The 21,917-nt window shown below is 37.9% G+C and overlaps 1 protein-coding gene and 1 pseudogene across 4 annotated transcripts in view; one reads left to right on the forward strand and one right to left on the reverse strand.

Annotated features, from left to right (window-relative positions):
- Positions 1 to 5,290: 5,290 nt before the first annotated feature.
- Positions 5,291 to 21,917, reverse strand: part of Impg2 (interphotoreceptor matrix proteoglycan 2) — a 92,207-nt gene continuing 75,580 nt past the window's right edge. For 2 of the 4 annotated variants that reach the window (XM_074073016.1, XM_074073013.1), the window contains 4 exons: positions 16,433 to 16,643; positions 14,716 to 14,904; positions 13,180 to 13,375; positions 5,291 to 12,731 (listed from right to left, as the gene is read on the reverse strand). In XM_074073016.1, the coding sequence (XP_073929117.1) occupies positions 12,621 to 12,731; positions 13,180 to 13,375; positions 14,716 to 14,904; positions 16,433 to 16,643 (707 nt within the window). In that variant the 3' untranslated portion in view covers positions 5,291 to 12,620. The remainder of the gene's footprint in view (positions 12,732 to 13,179; positions 13,376 to 14,715; positions 14,905 to 16,432; positions 16,644 to 21,917) is intronic. The other 2 variants (XM_074073015.1, XM_074073014.1) reach the window with 2 other exon arrangements.
- Positions 15,769 to 15,922, forward strand: LOC141423759 (small nucleolar RNA SNORA51; annotated as a pseudogene).

Raw genomic sequence — 21,917 nt, forward strand, 5'->3', positions numbered from 1 at the left:
CATATTGACAAGGTGTTATTCATTTAGGATAATGAACTGTTTTCCCAAATCCCATATAAATTAGGTGTTACTTGGAAAAGACTGAGTCCTTAACATCAATTACTATATTAGCATGGATTCATTTGTTCTGATAAGGGGGAGGACACAAGATATATGTGTTTTGATAAGACAATTAATTTAAAAGTTAATTCATTGGAACAGTCCATTAGCCTACCTGAAATGGGACATGAATTCATAAGGTCTAGAAAGTGGACCAGTATAGTGAGGGTATATGAGCTAAGAATGATTAGGATTTGTCCAGACCTTAATCAGGGCTTTTTTTTTTCCTTTTATTATTCATATGTGCATACAAGGCTTGGGTCATTTCTCCCCCCTGCCCCCACCCCCTCCTTTCCACCCACTCCGACCCCTCCCTCTCCCCCCCGCAATACCCAGCAGAAACTATTTTGCCCTTATTTCTAATTTTGTTGTAGAGAGAATATAAGCAATAATAGGAAGGAACAAGGGTTATTGCTGGTTGAGATAAGGATACCTATCCAGGGCATTGACTCACATTGATTTCCTGTGTGTGGGTGTTACCTTCTAGGTTAATTCTTTTTGATCTAACCTTTTCTCTAGTACCTGTTTCCCTTTTCCTATTGGCCTCAGTTGCTTTAAGGTATCTGCTTTAGTTTCTCTGCGTTAAGGGCAAAAAATGCTAGCTAGTTTTTTAGGTGTCTTACCTATCCTCACCCCTCCCTTGTGTGCTCTCGCTTTTATCATGTGCTCATAGTCCAATCCCCTTGTTGTGTTTGCCCTTGATCTAATGTCCACATATGAGGGAGAGCATACGATTTTTGGTCTTTTGGACCAGGCTAACCTCACTCAGAATGATGTTCTCCAATTCCATCCATTTACCAGCGAATGATAACATTTCGTTCTTCTTCATGGCTGCATAAAATTCCATTGTGTATAGATACCACATTTTCTTAATCCATTCGTCAGTGCTGGGGCATCTTGGCTGTTTCCATAACTTGGCTATTGTGAATAGTGCCACAATAAACATGGATGTGCAGGTGCCTCTGGAGTAACAGTCTTTTGGGTATATCCCCAAGAGTGGTATTGCTGGATCAAATGGTAGATCGATGTCTAGCTTTTTAAGTAGCCTCCAAATTTTTTTCCAGAGTGGTTGTACTAGTCTACATTCCCACCAACAGTGTAAGAGGGTTCCTTTTTCCCCACATCCTCGCCAACACCTGTTGTTGGTGGTGTTGCTGATGATGGCTATTCTAACAGGGGTGAGGTGGAATCTTAGTGTGGTTTTAATTTGCATTTCCTTTATTGCTAGAGATGGTGAGCATTTTTTCATGTGTTTTCTGGCCATTTGAATTTCTTCTTTTGAGAAAGTTCTGTTTAGTTCACATGCCCATTTCTTTATTGGTTCATTAGTTTTGGGAGAATTTAGTTTTTTAAGTTCCCTGTATATTCTGGTTATCAGTCCTTTGTCTGATGTATAGTTGACAAATATTTTCTCCCACTCTGTGGGTGTTCTCTTCAGTTTAGAGTCCATTTCTTTTGATGAACAGAAGCTTTTTAGTTTTATGAGGTCCCATTTATCTATGCTATCTCTTAGTTGCTGTGCTGCTGGGGTTTCATTGAGAAAGTTCTTACCTATACCTACTAACTCCAGAGTATTTCCTACTCTTTCTTGTATCAACTTAAGAGTTTGGGGTCTGATATTAAGATCCTTGATCCATTTTGAGTTAATCTTGGTATAGGGTCATATACATGGATCTAGTTTCAGTTTTTTGCAGACTGTTAACCAGTTTTCCCAGCAGTTTTTGTTGAAGAGGCTGCTATTTCTCCATCGTATATTTTTAGCTCCTTTGTCAAAGATAAGTTGGTTATACTTGTGTGGCCTCATATCTGGGTCCTCTATTCTGTTCCACTGGTCTTCATGTGTGTTTTTGTGCCAGTACCATGCTGTTTTTATTGTTATTGCTTTGTAATATAGTTTGAAGTCAGGTATTGTGATACCTCCTGCATTGTTCTTTTGACTGAGTATTGCCTTGGCTATTTGTGGCCTCTTGTGTTTCCATATAAATTTAACAGTAGATTTTTCAATCTCTTTAATGAATGTCATTGGAATTTTGATGGGAATTGCATTAAACATGTAGATTATTTTTGGGAGTATCGACATTTTTACTATGTTGATTCTACCAATCCATGAGCATGGGAGATCTCTCCACTTTCTATAGTCTTCCTCAATCTCTTTCTTCAGAAGTGTATAGTTTTCCTTGTAGAGGTCTTTCACATCTTTTGTTAGGTTTACACCTAGGTATTTGATTTTGTTTGAGGCTATTGTAAATGGAATTGTTTTCATACATTCTTTTTCCGTTTGCTCATTGTTAGTGTATAGAAATGCTAATGATTTTTCTATGTTGATTTTATATCCTGCTACCTTGCTATAGCTATTGATGATGTCTAGAAGCTTCTGAGTAGAGTTTTTTGGGTCTTTAAGGTATAGGATCATGTCATCTGCAAATAGGGATATTTTGACAGTTTCTTTACCTATTTGTATTCCTTTTATTCCTTCTTCTTGCCTAATTGCTCTGGCTAGGAATTCCAGTACTATGTTGAATAGGAGTGGAGATAGTGGGCATCCTTGTCTGGTTCCTGATTTTAGAGGGAATGGTTTCAATTTTTCTCCGTTAAGTATAATGCTGGCTGTAGGTTTGTCATATATAGCTTTTATAATGTTGAGGTACTTTCCTTCTATTCCTAGTTTTCTTAGAGCTTTTATTATGAACTGGTGTTGGATCTTCTCAAAGGCTTTTTCTGCATCTATTGAGATGATCAAGTGGTTTTTGTCTTTGCCTCTGTTAATGTGGTTTAATACGTTTATTGATTTTTGTATGTTAAAGCTCCCTGCATTCCTGGGATGAAGCCTACTTGGTCGTGGTGAATAATCTTTTTGATGTGTTGTTGAATTCAGTTTGCCATTATTTTGTTGAGGATTTTTGCATCAATGTTCATTAAGGAGATTGGCTTATAGTTCTCCTTTTTGGAGGTGTCTTTGCCTGGGTTTGGGTAAGTGTGATACTGGCTTCATAAAATGTGTTAGGCAGTTTTCCTTCCCTTTTTATTTCATGCAACAGTTTAAGGAGGGTTAGCATCAGTTCTTTAAAGGTCTGATAGAATTCAGCAGAGAATCCATTGGGTCCTGGACTTTTCTGTTTGGGGAGACTCTTGATTGCTGCTTCAATTTCATTTTGGGTTATAGGTCTATTGAGGTGATTAATTTCCTCTTGGTTCAGTTTTGGATGATCATATGTATCTAGAAATCTGTCCATTTCTTTAAGATTTTCAAATTTATTTGAATATAGGTTCTCAAAGTAGTCTCTGATGATTTCCTGGACTTCCATGGTGTTTGTTGTTATCTCCCCTTTTGCATTCCTAATTCTACTAATTTGGGTTTTTTCTCTCCTCATTTTAGTCAGGTTTGCCAGGGGTCTATCGATCTTGTTTATTTTTTCAAAGAACCAACTTTTTGTTTCATTAATTCTTTGTATGGTTTTTTTGGTTTCTATTTCATTGATTTCAGCTCTTATTTTTATTATTTAGCTCCTATTTGTTTTGAGATTTGCTTGTTCTTGTTTTTCTAGGAGTTTGAGATGTATCATTAGGTCATTGATTTGGGATCTTTCAATCTTTTTAATATATGCACTCATGGCTATAAACTTTCCTCTCAGGACTGCCTTAGCTGTGTCCCATAGGTTCTGGTAGGTTGTGTTTTCATTTTCATTGACTTCCAGGAACTTTTTAATTTCCTCTTTTATTGCATCAATGATCCATTCTTCATTAAGTAATGAGTTATTTAGTTTCCAGCTGTTTGCATGTTTTTTGTCTTTACTTTTGTTGTTGAGTTCTACTTTTACTGCATTGTGGTCAGATAGTATGCATGGTATTATTTCTATTTTCTTACATTTGCTGAGGCTTGCTTTGTGCCCTAGGATATGATCTATTTTGGAGAAGGTTCCATGGGCTGCTGAGAAGAATGTATATTGTGTAGAGGTTGGATGAAATGTTCTGTAGACATCTACTAGGTCCATTTGATCTATTGCATATTTTAGATCTTGGATTTCTTGAGTTTTTGTTTGGATGACCTATCTATTGATGATAATGGGGTATTAAAATCTCCCACAACCACTGTGTTGGCGTTTATATATGCTTTTAGGTCTTTCAGGGTATGTTTGATGAAATTGGGTGCGTTGACATTGGGTGCGTACAGGTTGATGATTATTATTTCCTTTTGGTCTATTTCCTCTTTTATTAGTATGGAATGTCCTTCTTTATCTCGTTTGATCAATGTAGGTTTGAAGTCTACTTAGTCAGAGATAAGTATTACTACTCCTGCCTGTTTTCGGGGGCCATTGGCTTGGTCAATCTTCTTCCAGTCTTTCATCCTAAGCATATGCTTATTTCTGTCGGTGAGATGAGTCTCCTGTAAGCAACAAATTGTTGGATCTTCTTTTTTAATCCATTTTGTCAAATGGTGTCTTTTGATGGGTGAATTAAGTCCATTAACATTAAGCGTTACTACTGATAGGTATGTGGTGATTCCTGCCATTTAGTTGTCTTAGTTGTTTGAAGGTTTGATTGTGTGTACCTAACTTGATGTTACTCTCTACTGTCTTGCTTTTTCTTATCCTGTGGTTTGGTGCTGCCTGCCTTTTCATGGTTAAGTTGGGTGTCACTTTCTGTGTGCAGGATCCCTTGCAGAATCTTTTGTAATGGTGACTTTGTGGTCACATATTGTTTTAGCTTCTGCTTATCATGGAAGACTTTTATTGCTCCATCTATTTTGAATGATAGCTTTGCTGGGTAGAGTATCCTGGGGTTGAAGTTATTTTCATTCAGTGCCCGGAAGATCTCACCCCACGCTCTTCTTGCTTTTAATGTTTCTGTTGAGAAGTCTGCTGTGATTTTGATGGGTTTACCTTTGTATGTTACTTGTTTTTTCTCTCTTACAGCCTTCAATATTCTTTCCTTAGTTTCTGAACTTGTTGTTTTAATGATGATATGTCGTGGAGTAGTTCTATTTTGATCTGGTCTGTTTGGTGTTCTGGAGGCCTCTTGCATTTGTATGGGAATATCTTTCTCTAGATTTGGGAAATTTTCCGTTATTATTTTGTTGAATATATTATGCATTCCCTTCGCTCGCACCTCTTCTCCTTCTTCGATGCCCATGATTCTCAAGTTTGGTCTTTTGATGGAGTCAGTGAGTTCTTGCATTTTCTTTTCACATGTCTTGAGTTGTTTAATTAATAGTTCTTCGGTTTTTCCTTTAATTACCATTTCATCTTCAAGTTCTGGGATTCTGTCTTCTGTTTGTTCTATTCTGCTGGATTGGCCTTCCGTTTTGTTTTGCAGTTCTGTTTCGTTCTTTTTTCTGAGGTTTTCCATATCCTGGCAGTTTTCTTCTTTAATGTTGTCTATTTTTGTCCTGAGTTCATTTATCCATTTATTCATTGTATTCTCTCTTTCACTTTGGTGTTTATACAGTGCTTCTATGGTTTCCTTTATTTCTTCTTTTGCTTTTTCAAATTCTCTATTTTTATTGTCTTGGAATTTCTTGAGTGTCTCCTGTACATTTTGGTTGACCCTATCCAGTATCATCTCTATAAAATTCTCATTGAGTACTTGTAGTATGTCTTCTTTTAAATTATTCTTGTGGGCTTCATTGGGTCCTTTGGCATAGTTTATCTTAATTTTGTTGGAGTCTGGATCTGAGTTTCTGTTCTCTTCATTCCCCTCTGTTTCCTGTACTAATTTTTTGCTGTGGGGAAACTGGTTTCCCTGTTTTTTCTGTCTTCCCGTCATTGTCCTTGGTGTTGTTACTGTCCCTGTACCATGTGCAATTAAGTATTTCTAGCTTGTAATAATAACAATGGTAATATTTAGAATGGAAGGGTGAGCTGAGATGGAAAGCAAGAAGTTAAAGAAAAGGGGAAAACAAATATACAGACAAGAGGGAGAAAGCAGAACAAGGTATCAGACAAGAGAGTTTCAAAGGTATAAACAGGGAGTGTTAGTGTACTAATCGACAGTAAGCTGAACAGACATTAGAGAGACAGAGAGAGGATTGAAAATCAAAGATAAAAAAATAAAAAATAAGTAAATGAAAGAAATATCTATATATAAAAATGAATTAAAATAAAATGGAAAATAGAAAATTAAAAAAAAAAAAAACCAAAAAACTTCCAAGTTTATATGCAATGCAGTTTCAGTCTTAATAATTTGGGTGTCCGTCTCAATCTCCAGTCCTGGAGTTGGTGCCTCAGATGTTGCTCTGTAGTTGTCTCATCAAAGGGGATGCATAAAGTAGAACAAAACTACACACTCTCTCTCACACACACACACACACAAAAAGCCCCACCAACTGTCCCAAGTTCAAATGTAATACAGTTTCAGTAAGTTTTTTGGCTTGCAGGTGTAATTCTGTTGTTCTCTCATGAAAGGTAGAGAGAAAAAGAAAAAAAAGCATCTGGAGACAGTTCTGAGAGTGGTATCTGCAACTGTGTCTTGCCTGCCTGCTGCTCTCAGCCTGTAGCTGGCGGCGTTATTTATGCAGATCTCTGGCGTGAGCTAGCACTCACCTGGTCCCACAGGCTTTGTTTGCTCAGAGTTCTCCTGTGCAGGAGCCTCTGCTACAGGCTTTCCCCTTTCCAAGCACTGGGAAAGGTGACACTGCCCCCGCGTTGTCAGGCCTGTGTGTTTATTTACAGTTCATGTGGAAGGTGGGTCTTCCCCCTCTCCTCTGAAGTTTTCCTCCCACTGCCACTTTCAGAAGCTTTCCTGCTCCTGCTTACTGGGCGGTGCTGCTGCTCCTGCCGGCTGCCATGTTTGTTTGCAGTTCACGTGGGAAGTGGGTCTTTCCTCCTCTCCTGTGGAGTTTTCCTCCCTCCTCCACTCTCACAAGCTTTCCTGCTCCTGGTTGCTGGGTGCACGCCCCGCTCCCGGCAGAACCTCTCCTGCCTGCCCGGCTTGTTTATTTACAGTCCCAGGAAGGATTCCCTTCCCCCAATCTTCGGCACTCAGTGCGTCCCACTCTCTTTCCTGTGTGTCTTTATTGTTCTTATTGCTTATTAGTCAGTTTCTCTTTTTTCCCCAGGTGGAGGTCAGTCTGTCCAGGGGGCTATGCTGCTCTGGCCCAGGCTTGTCTGAGGGGGTACCGCAGTACCGCGAAGCTCACCTGGTCCGCGTCTTCCCAAGCCGTATGGGCGCCGGCCACTGGCAGCCCCGGGGGCCCTCCTCGTTTCTCCGTTTAACGTGAAGTGGAGATTCTCTGCACCGGCTGGAGACGTGGAGGGGTCAAAGTTATGCCTTTTCTCAGTGATTATGCCTGCAAAGTGTGTCTCCGGCGTCTCTCCAACATTTCACTATAGGAGGGTCGCTTTCTGCTTCCTACCTCTAGCCGCCATCTTGGAATCCTCAATCAGGGCTTTTTAAAAAAATGCTATTACACACTGTTTCTCCTAAAACTAGGTCACTAATTATTCAGTCAACAGGTATTTATCAGACATATTTCTCCCACCTTGTGTTTTTACCAAATGGTTTTGGAGTCAAATCAAGACCATCCTCCCTCTTATTTCTCAAACTGATTTAGGATTTCTTTGTGTCCTGCTGCAAGACACCATGCAAACATAAGAAGTTTGCATGATTTAGGATTTCTTTGTGTCCTGCTGCAAGACACCATGCAAACTGAGGTTTCTGATTACCGCACATAAGAATTTGACTGCTTGAGTAACTGTTAGCTGATTTTCCTCCTGCCCCTCCCTTGCAAGATTGGTTTAGATTGCTGTTGCCATATTTTTGTCTTCTCTGTTCTCTTTAGACAGGTCACCAATTTCTTTCTCTCCTTAAAAGACAGCTGGTGCTAGCTACCCCACTTAATCTCTTTTAACCAATTTCACTGATTTTTTCCATCCCTGCCTTATGCAGATCAGGAAAAAATGAAAGTTTAAGTATTTGAAAGAGCAAAAGTCAAGAGGGGACAAATAATGACAGTACTGTGAACTAGCCACAAAATCCAAGACCATAAATGGGCTCCAGACTTGTCTACAATTCTCCTCATCCTCATTGCACCAAAATCAAAGAATGATTTTCCATTTCACAGTGCATCCACTTAGTATGTGTCTTTGAATGGTGATTACAATTGAACTGTTGCAGAGATCTACCATTTTATTCCTAATTGACAAAAAATGCAGACATAGACTTAAAATTTTTATTTCTAGTTAACTTATATCAAGACTAGGGTAATTTCAAGAAAATAATACAGTAACATGAATTTATTTGATCCCAATTTGGATAAAATGTCATTACAACCAAGAGGAAAAAGAAAAGTCCTTCATTAATCATACTCCATATTGAACATATATTATGTTATATACAGGGTTGCTTAAGAAACATCAAAAAGCCCCAATATGCAATTAACTGCATCTCTGATACCATGATTATTTTTCCCATACATACCCTTAATCTCCAAAGAAGTAATTAAAGAGGAAAAAAACACAGGATGAGGAATCATTTAGTCCAGGCTGTATTTATAACTGTGTTAAGGGGACTGTCTTACTTTCTTGAGAGGAGTGGTTTAATCTGTCTCTTATTAACTTATAAGAGTAGTGTAAGGTTTTACAAAATGCATGACTCAAGGAAATTTCCAAGCAAATTCTTTACATCATCAATTGCATCATGGTACTAGCCCATCTTCCCACTTCCAGCCAGGATCCTTTGTGGGACACAATGCAATCAGCTTGATGACTGTGACCTTTGCATCATTTTCTGCATTTATTACACACTTGGGAATAGAATGAGCAAGGATCCTGACTCATTGCAGCTGGATTGTAAATGAAGACTGACCCCACCCATTTCCAATGGGAATTGTTAAAAACATGTTAGAGAAGGAAAAAAAAAAACTGACCCATATTTTTCTTGGCTAAAACATCTCAATTTAATAAAGATAAATTATTCTCCTATGCAATCTGTTTCATATAGAATAAATATGTTTGTTTTCTCCTCCCATTGCAAATTAGAAATTCAATTCAGAGACTGATAGATCAAGGTGCCCATTGTCGAAAATGACACAAATGTACCAGCTATCTAAAAATCATGAAATAGAAGGCAAACCTATAAAACAAGTGTGCAAATGAATAGCTAGTTCAGGTATCATATTTAAGACAAGATATTTTTAGAGTCTACAAAGAATATTTGCATAGTTTGCAGTATTTGTCAGAGGTAATACTAAGTCAGGGCTGTGCAACTATACTACAATTCACTATGCAGTAAAAAATAAAATAAAAGGGGGTGGGGGAGGCCAACCCATGGTGACCAGATACTGCAGAAGGAAAATTAGAGGTGGAAAAAATCGGATGAAACCTACACTTATTTTATTATGTAAACTATATGGGGAAAAGCCACATCAATGTGAACAAATACTCTTAAACCATTGCAATGGTGAAAACAGACCACTGTTATCAAATAAATTCCCCTTTATACAAAACCCATAAGAAAAGGATTGTGTCACTCAATTATAAAGCTACATCTACAAGACTCCACTGTACCTTATAAATGGGGGGAGGGGGGATTTACTCACATTTTTATAGTACTTAACTACGTTTTATTGTTTTTAAATACTGTGATAGTCTTATTCAAAATTATGTTGCTAGGTTGATGGCAATGTTCTAATATTTAGAATATTTCATTCCTCAGTCTCACATTCTAAATGACAGTTTGGCTTAAGATTTTTCAATGACTACATTCCATTGAATATCCTTCGGGAAATCTTTGTAAAAGAAGCTCTTCAGGGATTTTTTTTTTTTCCCCAACTGATTAATAGCTCCTTTAGCCCTCTACTTACTCATACAGAAGTGGATCTTCACTGGGGATCCTGCATTCTTCAGTTTTTCCCACTGTGGTTCAGCTTTAGCAAAGGTAGGATAAAAGTCTTTATTTCTAAACTGAGGCCTCCTGTTCTTTTCCTGACAGAGTTTCCTTTAGTCTTATAGAGCAGACATTCCTACAGACCCAAATAATTTGCTCCTTTATGAAAAGTTCTTGCAAAAGTAAATCAGAGACAGATAGATGTCAGATTTCCCAAATTCCCACTTCACCACTGGCTCATGGAAAATAATCGCTCAGTTTGTGCCTTTCCTATTTGTTTTGCATGGTGACCAGCTGTAGACAACCTTTATGGTTATCTAGAATTCTTCCAGAAAGCACTCTTAATTTGTGATTTAAATTTTTTTTCATCTAACACAAGTTTAGGGAAAAAAAATTTAAATAGTAAGCAGAAATCTCTTCAAGTTTTACAAATAAAATCAAGCATTTAGAAGTGACAAAACTTTAACACAGTGCTTTAAAAATATTTATCAAATACTTTTTCAGATCCCGAGCATGGTCATCTTATCCCTGGTTAATTATATCTATTCAAACATAAATCAAGAGGTTCAAGTTCTTTTTGGCAACCATGAAGGCATCCACATAAAATAACTGTTTTAATAATAACATTTTGCCTATGCAATTAAATATTAATAGTGATGATTATTTGGCCATTGCCCTTTCAAAGAAACCCATTCAAAAATCCCTAGAGGGGTAGGGGCATAGATCATGTGGTAGAGTGCTTATCTAGCAAACAAACTTGAGGCCTTGAGTTCAGTCCCTGGTGCCTAGTACCACCAAAAAAAGAAAATTTATATAAGGTATGAACTTTTCCAATATGTACAATTTTAAGAATATTTTAATTGCAATAAAATTATTGTTCTGTTTTGTGTGAGTGGGAATTAGATAGGAAAAGAAATGCAAACAAGCTAATCTATATTATTTGAGGTAGGTATGTACTGTTTTCCAAATTAATTTACCAAGAACTAAGAAGGAACAGGATTTGCCCGAGACATTTTTCCCTCTCAGAAGCAGGGAACCTATCAGTACTGACTCAGTCCACCAATCAACTGGCAAAGCGTATTGTCAGTGCTGTGGCCTTGATCCAACCCCCTTTCCTCCCTGCCCGCAAATATGTCTGTCTTTAGACTAAGAGGAACCATCTACACTTTATTCACAGGCACTACGTCTGAAAGCTTTAAAAATAGGATATTGATATAGCTACCATAACAATACTGTGGTCTTGATTAATATGCTCAAAAATTCCAAACTCTGAGAGAAGCATCATATACAAGTCTAATTCTATACTGCAGCAAAACATGATTTTTTTTCTTCAGCAGTTTGTTCATAAAGCAAACAAAAAGTAGTATTTTATTTAGATACACATCTGACTTCAAACTATATTAATATTACTCTAGAGGCTTCCCCATTCTACTTGACATTAAGAAATACACTACAAAATAGTGACTTACTAAGCCCAACTTCCCTTTGTAAAAGTTCACATTATTTTCCTTTTGGGAATCCTGAGGCACAATTCTTAAGAGACACCCTTAAATATTCAAAAGCAGACAGAAATCACAGCCCTAACTCCCAGGTGTGGCTTTTTTTTTTTTTTAAAGAATACTTTCTAGAACTTATGCAGTTCTAATTTTTTTATACATAAGCTCTTGGTCTTTGTTGAAATAAAAGTTATCACAACTACTGCTACACTCTAAAATTTTAAGCTAGGAAAAAAGAAAAAGTATGTCCCACATTTATTATTTTTTTTAACAGAAAACTCTTCCAACAGTGTTCATCGTCCAGGTTAATTATACGACATAGGTAACAAGTAGTCCCCATCTTCTCCAGGCTTGTAACTGGTGTCAAAATGGCATTTGGATTAAAGCCCTTCCCTGCATGAAAAAACAAATAGCAATTTATTAGAAAAGCAAGAATGTACTAAAATGCATTTTTGTGGTGATACTTCACCAAGCTATGTTCCTAACGTCACCAGTGCCAATTAAAAAAAAAAAAACTCTACAAAGACCATGTTTGTGCTTTTACTGAATCCTAAATTAAGTCCATTAACATTTTCTTGGGCTATATTGTAAGTGAGAACTTGGGGACTAAGTAACAACTGAAAATGCTATATGGACTATGTGCCTACTATTTTTTAGTAACATCTTTCATCTTCGAATATCCCACTTAAAGTTGTAGTATCTTTGTACTTTCTTTTGTTTCACAGCACAGTACCCTCTTGTTTACATCTTCTTTGTTTCATAGATGGTTTTTGTACCTTTTAATGCCAAGTAGTTTATCAGAAGAAACTGAAGCACATAGTCATTAATCTTAATTAGGATAAATCCTTTCTTTGGATGTCTTAGCTCAAAGATGATGGGGTTTTTTGTTGTTTTGTTTTTGTTTCTGAGACAGGGTCTCAGTGACATTGCCTAAGTATCTCCAGGCCAAAACAGATAGTCTTAATTTTAAAACTTCTGTGCTTATTGCTATCATTATCATCTTGTATAAATCTCTTTATTTCTCCAAGGCTTCCTTTCCTCAAATAAGAAACATCCAACTTAAAGTCACTGTAAAGAATAAATCAGATAATCTGTGTGGACATGCATAAACTTAAGTGAATTCAAGAAATCTTGGTTATCACTAAGACCTTTGTCACATGGACAAGAATCACATGCTTATGCTGGTGGCACAGGCTATTGAGACTATGGAGAGAGGGGTGATGCAAATGCTAACATTTGATGTTCTCTCACAAAAGCTGCAAACTCAGGATCATTGGCATACAGTTCCAAAATCCTCATTCTCTCTTGAATTTCCTAAAACAGAAAAAGAAAAGAGGTCACCTATTGTATGAAAAAACTTCAACAGCCTCTTAAAAGTTCTAATTATTATAAAGATGTGCAAGTTTCTGAACTACGTAAGCAAGGGCTGTAAGAAAGAATTGCGCCTTTAGCAAAATGGAAGGTTCTATAGATGCCATTCTGGATAGTACATGTATGCTTTAATTCCAACATGTATTTCTAAGGAAATAAGGGAAAAAGTAGGGAATATTTGGTAATAAAGGAAAAGGGAATCAATGGGTAGGAATAAGGTAAAGCTCTAAGTTGAATACCTCCTGCATACTATACTAACTGGGGGATATCATGAGGTAAGAACTAACAAGAAATATTTCCATGCATATGGACACACACATACCAACTGCCACCACCACCACACTAGCAGAAACAACAGCAGCAATACAGAAACAGAAATGCAGTCTCCAACCTCTTTAGAAAGGTCACTGCTCTCATACATCTGTCTGATTTCTTCTCTGCTCAGACCACCAATCATCTCTTCACTAGCAGCGCTATAGAAGCAATGCTGAGGCTCCTCGTGTTGCTTGCATCCAACCACGTGGCTTTCATACCTAGGGTTGCACTTTACAGCATTCTCCAGGGATGACAGGCTGTCAGGCTGCCTGCTAGAGCCACAAAAGAAGAAAGACATGATTTATTCAGGATCTTCTTTGGATGCTCAACTACTTGGAAGTCTGTTTATCTGGGACAAGATTTCTGCTGGGGAAGGAAAAGAAAGGAAATAGATACAAATGGGATGGGGAAGTAATTATGAGAAATATCCAGATCAGTCTTAAAAACTGTCAGGTGCTATCACTACTCTGTTTCATTCATCTTATTTTCCCACTGTGCCTGACACTCAAAAATGTTGGTTGGGAGCTATGTCTGCCCAAGGACACTATTTCACTAAACAAATACAGCTCTATCGTTCCCAGAGTTTTACATATGGAAACTCAGTGTGCAACCATACAGAAAATCTGACAAAAATGTCAATGTTAAGGGATGGGGGGATCTGACTCTAAATTCAATTCAATTCAGTTCTAAAAATATTTACTGAACAGAGGTATAGGCCTAGGATTATTCTAACTGCTAATGATACAAAGGATTTATTGGGATCTCAGCCCTAAATGAGATTACAGTCTGTTGAAAATTCAGTCAACAAAAAGCTGGAGGTATGTCCTAGGTGCTCTAGGACCCCAAGAAGGGTGTCTCCTTAGCCAAGTTGGCAGGAGGGGAAACAGACTGACCTAAAGTAACTCTTATAAGACTCTAGTAGCACAGAATCTAAGTACAACCAGGGCTTATGATCACAAAACAACCCAAAAGTCCTGGAATCTCTAGTCTAGCAATGGTTTTATTTCACCCATTAACAAAGCCATATTTAACTAAACACCACATTTATTTAAACAGAGAGCCAAATTTCATTTCTTGTCTGATTTTTACCCAAATTTAATATCTGACTAATTGCCATTGGGACAAGCCAAAGAAAAACAAACTGTAACACATCTGTCTCTCAACCAAGGGAAACTCACCTTTTCCATCTCACCTCCATCAACCCCTCTCCAAGCCTTTCCTGACCTTGAAACAGGCCTTTTGGTCACACTCAATGATACAGTTCCTCCAGTGCACCTAGTGGTTCATGCCTAGCTCCCAACTTGGCTCATTCTCAATCAACTAGCTGAAAAGAGTCCCACTAACTGTCAATATCCCACAAAATATTATCACTATGTCTAAAACTTTTAAGACTCTCTCCCCCAAGGAAAACTAATTCATCCTTCATTTAGGCTCCTTAGCATCTCATTCATAGTGCTGCATATGTTTCTGCCTAATGTGACACCCCTTTGAGGACAGGAATCATGCTTTATTTAATTTTATAGCTTTCGCACTTCCACCCAGATCTTTGTCCAATATTTGGTAATTAACTTAACTTAACTTATTCCATCAGAGGACTCTTTTCCTTACTTACCTGACAGGCCTCTCTGTTTCTCTACTGACATTCTGAGCTTGAAGAGTCCTGACAAGGAAGAAGATGACTACAGAAGTGATGAGAAGAAAGCCAGCCATGGAAGCTATGGTGATGCCTATGACTAAGGGCTCAGACACAAACTCCTCACAGTGCTTCCCTCGGTACCACCAGTTCTCACCCACCCGGCATCTGTAAGAAACAGTCATCAAATCCAAGATCTGAATCACACCATTCGAAGTGACAATAAATAGCAGAATCTTCAGTGGGAATGGAGAAAAGTAGAGATATAAATGCTGGCCATATGAAGCTTCATAAAAAGCTGAATATATGGATGGGGATGTAGCCCAGTGGTAGAGTGCTTGCTTAGCATGTACAAGGACCTAAGTTCTATCTCCAAGAGAGAGAAAAAAAAGAGCCTGGATATACAGGTTGAATTAGCATATGACTTAAAGCTGTGCATAATGCCTGGCACAGACCTAGTTGGTCTTTAATGACTGTTTGTAAATGACTGAATGAAATTAAACAGACTTAAAGAAATGATTCCATTCAACCTCCTTATTTATGGAGGACAAAAAACAAGCCTAGGAAGGAATGTGACTAGCATTAGACCACAGTTAGTCAACAGAGCTGGGTCTAGAACCTGTACACACCCCATGTGTCCTTTCACCACACTAGAGATCCTTCAAACCCTGAGGCCACTGACGTGTGCAAAATGTTTTCAATACCTAGAGTAGCAAATCACTGCTTTGTAAAATATTAATTTCTCTGGACAGTAAGAAACTGTTTTCCCCTTAGTTTTCTACCTAATCTTCATACTTTTTGCATAAAAGGGTCTGGATCATTTCTAACTATTTCCTCTGGTTTTGGTATCTGCCAACACTTGACCATTTTGACATTCAAAAATTGTCCTCAAACTTATGTTTTTCCTGTTCATTTTCAGCATTCTCTCTTCTTACAGCCATGCAGCTTTGGTTGTGTGTCATTGGAAAGTTAATTTGTTTGGCTTTGTCTAAGGGGATTGGGCAGGGAAGGATGGCCAGGCTAACTGAATCTGTACATCTGGTGCTTACCACAGGCTGTGTTGTTACACTCTACATAGATAAAGGAAGCAAAGTAAACCTACTCCACATACACCTCAAACCTACCCCACATACACCTCCCCCACATATACCTGTGCCTGGTCTGTATTATGAATGGGGAGACATTGGGTGGGGAAAAATGGATCTCAGATTACTGAAAAGAAATATATATTTGTCATCACTTTGAAAACTTCAAATACTACTTGTTTTACTTTATTATTAAATACTCAGTAGGACTATAAGAAAATCAAAGTCATTAAGAATATAATATAAGCAGAACAATATAACTCTTTTGTTTTCACCTGCAGATATAGTGTTAATCTTAGGTCTAAATCTTACTTGAACACTGACAGTTTTATCATCACCACTAAAAACCGTAACACAAAGATCTCAAGTTACTCCAAGTACTCTTAGACAATTTTTCACAGCTCCCTAACAGCATAAAATATCCAGTTGAACTGTGTGTATAATTTAGGCCTATTAAATGACTCAGTATTCACATGAGAATTAGACAGCATCCATCTACTGCCTAACTTTAATAAATATGACACTGATTACCCCAACATTACAGGGTCAGTCCATTTCTTCAAAGGAAGTATCTGCAACTTTTGAAGCCAAAATCTCTAACTACAACATACCTACAAATGGCTCCATGTCCAGGCATAATGTCACATTTTCCATCGTTCAAGCAGAAGTCAGGCTGCAGGTCACAGAGACTCTGACATGGTAGCTCATCCACACTCAGGTATCCAGGATGGCATCTGCACTTTGCTTCTCCACTCAAAGAGTTGACCAAACACTCAGAAAATTCGTTACAGGCCTGAAACTTGCAAGGGTTGGCTTCATCACCTAAAACATCGAGCAAACCAGAGAATGATGCAATGGAAGGCAAAGCACAGGAGTTGGGATGTCTGAAACATCCAGTTAATGCTTCTTCCTCAAAGTACCATGAGGCACCTTATCCTGAACCACTGAAGTACACCATCACCTGACAGATACCACAAAAAAATCAGACTCATTCTCGATTGATGGATTTGTGTCAAATTTCTCTGAACCCTGGAGCCAAATTATAAAACGCTATGACCTGGGAAAGTTTTATCTAGGGAGAATGCAGAAGCATTAAAATCAATGTCATGTAATTGTTGATTTAAATTAAACACAGTTTTCATTTCTACCAACCCTATCTTGATATAGGCCACTTTTACTCTGTGCACACTGCTATGTCTCTCCCCCACCATGGTATGAGAAGACAACCCAGAAAAGAAATGGTAGGAACCTCAAAGGTTGCCTTATTACTGTGCTGAGTAGGAGTACACTGTGGCATTTACAAAAGTTCTTCTAATATATCAAATATATTACACTTGAATTCACCCCCTCCATCATTCTCCTTTATCTCCTCCTCCCCCTATTCCTGGAACAGTTTCAACAGGTCTCATTTTTCCATATACACACATGTGTACACAGTATTTGCACCATATTCACCCCCTCACACTTTCCCCACCTCATCTGATTCCAACCAAAAAGAGCCTTAGAAAGTCTGGATTTGTGGAAGTCAACCTTAGAAGAATAAATCATCCCTGCACCTCCTTGAGCCATTCTGAACAATATCGTGGCTTCATTTTTCATTGATGGGTAGGAGAAAAACAAAAAATGAATCAGGAAAATAACAGTCAAAATCAATATAAGACAATGACCATGGATGGGCCTCCCCTGGTCCCTCATACGTTCTTCCCTGGGGATAGCAATCTGTGAATGGCAAGTGGTCAAATGGTGACAAATACTGAAAACACAGGAAACTGGCAGAAATGATCCACAGACTCACCTACATGAAAAAGTGTAAAGTTTAGCTAGAACATTAAGGGGGATCAAAAAACAGTATAGTCTCTTAGTTCCAGAGAAATTGATATTGTTTTAAAAAGTAATGGTTGAACCAAGTGTGTGGCTCATGACCATAATACCAGCACTTGGAAGACTGAGGCAGGAGGATCTCAAGTTTGAAATCAGCTTGGGCTGACCCTGTTTCAAAAAAAGCAAAACATGCATAAAAATTTTTTTCACTGAAGACAATTATGCACAAGTCTGTGTCCTGGGAATTTTGAGGCTCTCTAAAGCTGGCCCCATGTAGTAATAGTGGGGTGTATTAAGTTAAATAATATTCACTAAAAGTTTATGCCCACACATGACGTCAAAATGTGATGTTAGATGGAAACAGTCTTTACAGATGTAATCAAGTTAATAAGAGGTTATACTGGACCCTAATTTAATTATTGATATCCTTACAAGAAGAGGGAAGTTTGGGCACAGAGACACAAATAGGGAAGAGGCTATATATAGAAAAAGGCAGATGTTGGAAGTGACAAGCCAAGGAATGTCAAAGATTGCCAGAAAACATCAGAAGCTAGGAAAAGGCAAGAAAGGGTTGTTCCCTAGGACTTTCAAAGGAATAATCATTCTGCCAATGTTTTGATTTTGGACTTCTAGCCTCAAGAACTATGAGCAGATAAATTTCTGTTGTTATAAGCCACCCAACTATGATATCTTGTTAAAGTAGCCTTAGAAAACCAATATAGGGGACCACTGCCAAGATGCTCATATAACAAAGACAGCTTACAAATGTGCTGACAGATGGGCAGCTTCCATAAGGGGACTGATGGCACAGCAGGATTCCTTGTGTATTTCCTATATATTTGCATTCATGTCCTAGTAATAATTTTGTGATTTTTGTGAACAGAAAATAAACTAACCTTGACTAGGAATGAGGACTAGGAGTGTATACAGCAGGCATGGAGGATGATATTGCATGGATCCCCTTAGCTGAAAGTAAAATTTTCTGAGACACTGCATATGAAAATAAATCAGGCACATGAAAAGTCAGTCTTGCCTTAGCTACTCCTGACATGAAGTGATAATTTAATATGAGGGCCTTTAGCCAAAAGTATACATGTAGTAGCGAAATTTTGTTTGAAAATTTTAAAACTTTGTGGCCATTCTATAGGTGAGTTAGTGGGAGGAAGAAAAATAGAATGGATAGTTTCTATAGATTAGGAAGAAATAAAGACATAGGGAAAATGCTATTTATTCTGTATTGCTTCAGAAACCAAACCTAACATTTTAATCCTGTAAATAAAAAACTGGTATTTTAAAGTCTCCTTCCAATCCTTTGTGTTGGCTGAAGATGAATGCCCAGAAAACACTACCCTGTGGAAAAGTATCTTAATGACTTTATGGAGAAACAAAGGTAGACCTAGCTAGGTTTGGAAAGGGAAACAGGAATCTAAATTACAGAATGAACTACACACACTCTGGGTTTCTAGGAGCCTAAGAGAAGGATTGATGGGCCACGGAAAATGAGAGTGGAGGAAATATGAAGGCAGTCTGGAAAGAAAGTTTCATGGCCAGAGCAACTTGGTAGCTGGCTGGGTTCTGGGGAAAAAGTGGGCCAGTAAGATAGTGCTTTGAGAGGGTGGCTGAGGAATTTTAGGATGGTTATGCCTAATAGTAATATTTTTAAGCTGTCTGCTGTGCTTCAGGAAAGTTTTTTCCATTACCCTCATTACTGACAGCAAATATCTAATAGAATCAATTGCCTTGGGTTATAGGTGCTTTGGAAAAATTAATAACAGGACTAAGATCTGTGTGAGACTGAAAATCCAGAAGATTGGAATGCAGGTATGGGATGCAGGTATACATCACATCTGAGGCCAGTCCAGACAAAAAATGATTGAGACCCCCCCCATCTCAATAAGTTACGTGCAGTGGCAACACTTTGTGATCCTAGCTCTACCCGAGGCCATGGGTAGGAGGATCAAGGTATGCCCAGGCAAAAACTGGAGGCCCTGCCTGAAAAATAACTAAAGCAAAAAAAAAAAAAAAAAAAAAAAAAAACAGGCTGAGAGCATGACAGTGGAGGGCCTACCTACCAACCTAGCAAGCATGGGGCCCTGAGTTCAACCCTAAGACCACTAAAAACTATTTTAAAAACAAAAAATAAAATTCAGAAGAAATTCAGAGCTGGAAGTGATTAAGATATATTTAATTTCTCTAACAATACTCAGAGATATGAAGGGATGGGAGGGAAAAAAAAGATGAAGATTTTAAATTGTACATAGGAGAGACTAGTGCCAACTCATTTGAATTCTACAGGAAAAGGTCATCCTATAAACCTAGATGGTTTAACATGTTCCTTATGTGAGGTATATTAAAAAACTGAAGAAAATGCACTTATTCGTTGTAATTCTCTTTTAAAAGAAGTTGATTAGGGAATGGGAATGTAGTTCAGTGGTTAAGCACTTGCTTAGCATGTCTGAGACCCTGGGTTTGATCCCCAGCACCACAAAACAAACAAAAAAAGTAGATTGACTTTTACAAATCATAACTGCTTGCATTTGTGGAGCTAGTCAAATGCCTTTATATGTTATTTGTTTAATCCTTAGACTAGTCTCACAAAATATACTAGCCAGGTAATGTTATTCCCATATGAGAGACTAAGGCTCAGAGATAAAATAGCTCATCTAAAGTCACATAAATGATAAATGTCAGGGCAAAGCCAAAAATCCATGCCTTCCAAATGAGAATGAATTGCTTCTTCACTACACCACAGGGCAAAGAATCAGCAAAAAGTCAGGGAGAAGACAAGTGGCAAGAGATTTGGATATTAGGGGATTAGCTAAATCATTTTTCTCACTTTCAATGAATAATGGTCCTTCAAGGATTTTAAAGGAAAGAATGTTTGCTTCTTTCCCAGTTAAAAAAATAGGACTGATTTTCAAGCCAGTTTGAGAGTAATAGGCACTGGAGAAATATGAACCTAGACATTCCACTTTACACCCACTCAAAACCTCTGGTATGTGGAAGGGAAAAAAGAATAAAATTTCATGCTTCAACTGTATTCCCAAGTCTTCCAAACAAAAACAATGGTTCATGTTATTCATTCACAGTATTTCTGAGTACCTTCTGTGTTCAATATACTATGCCAATTTCTGGCTAGAAGTGGTTGACACAGCAGATGGATTCTTAGTCCTTGTGGAAAGTTCAACTGGTAAAAATATACATTAAACAACTATGTACATAAATTTACATTCTAAGTAGTGATAAACTCTATGGGAGGGAAAGAACATGATGCATAAAAAAGACTAATAGGAAAGACCCAATCTAGATTACAAGTGGATCACTGAATGAATTGAGACATTTGAACTGAGCCATGTAGTCAGCCAAGAGGGGAAAGAGTTTTTCAGGCAAAAGGGACAGCATGTGCAAAAGCTTTAAGACCACACCAAAAAAAAAAGTTTTGGTATCTGAGGAACTAAAAACAAGGTAGTTTGACTAGAACATGGTGAACAAAACGGTTAGTTTCAGTGAATGATATTGGAAGGGAAACTGGGGATCAGGTCTTGTGGATATTGAACCAGGCAGTAGGAACCAAGCAGCAAAGTGAACTAATCTGACAGCTGTTTTAGAAAGAGCATTATAGCTGCTGACTGGAGAACAGATTGGAGGGAACCAAAGTCCTATGTTTTCTCCCACATGTGGAAAACAGACCTAGTACAAATATAGCAATATTATGAAAAATAGGTCATGCTATGTGGAGGTCACATGTGAAGGGGAGGGTAAAAGAAGGAAGTTAAGAAGATGAATATGGTTGATGTACTTTCTATACAAAGATGAATTTAGAGCTGGCAGAGTGGCTCAAGTGGTAGAGCGCCTGCCTAAGCAAACGTGAGGCTTGGGGTTCAAACCCCAGTGCTGTCAAAAAAAAAAAAAAGTGAAAAAAAAAAAAGATGAATTTAGAATTTTTTAAACTGTTGAAAACATGTAAGAAGGGGACAAAGGTAGAAAGAATTAAAATAGAGAAGATGAACCAATTGGGCTATACCACATACATATATTGAATTGCTACAATGAAACTCCCTGTGTAGCTATCATAAACAAACAAAAATGTCATTTTTTTCTCTTTTACAAAATTGGAGAACAGGAGGGCAGAACAGGTCCTGCTTGGGGGATGGGGTACCAGTAGGAAAAGAAGGAGGTGGGAAAAGAGTGTGGAGGGTGAATATAGTGCAAATACTGTGTACACATGTATGTAAATGCAAAAATGATACCTGTTGAAACTATTCAAGGACTGGG

This window comes from Castor canadensis, chromosome 5, assembly GCF_047511655.1.
Source record: "Castor canadensis chromosome 5, mCasCan1.hap1v2, whole genome shotgun sequence".
NCBI classification, from domain to species: Eukaryota; Metazoa; Chordata; class Mammalia; order Rodentia; family Castoridae; genus Castor; species Castor canadensis.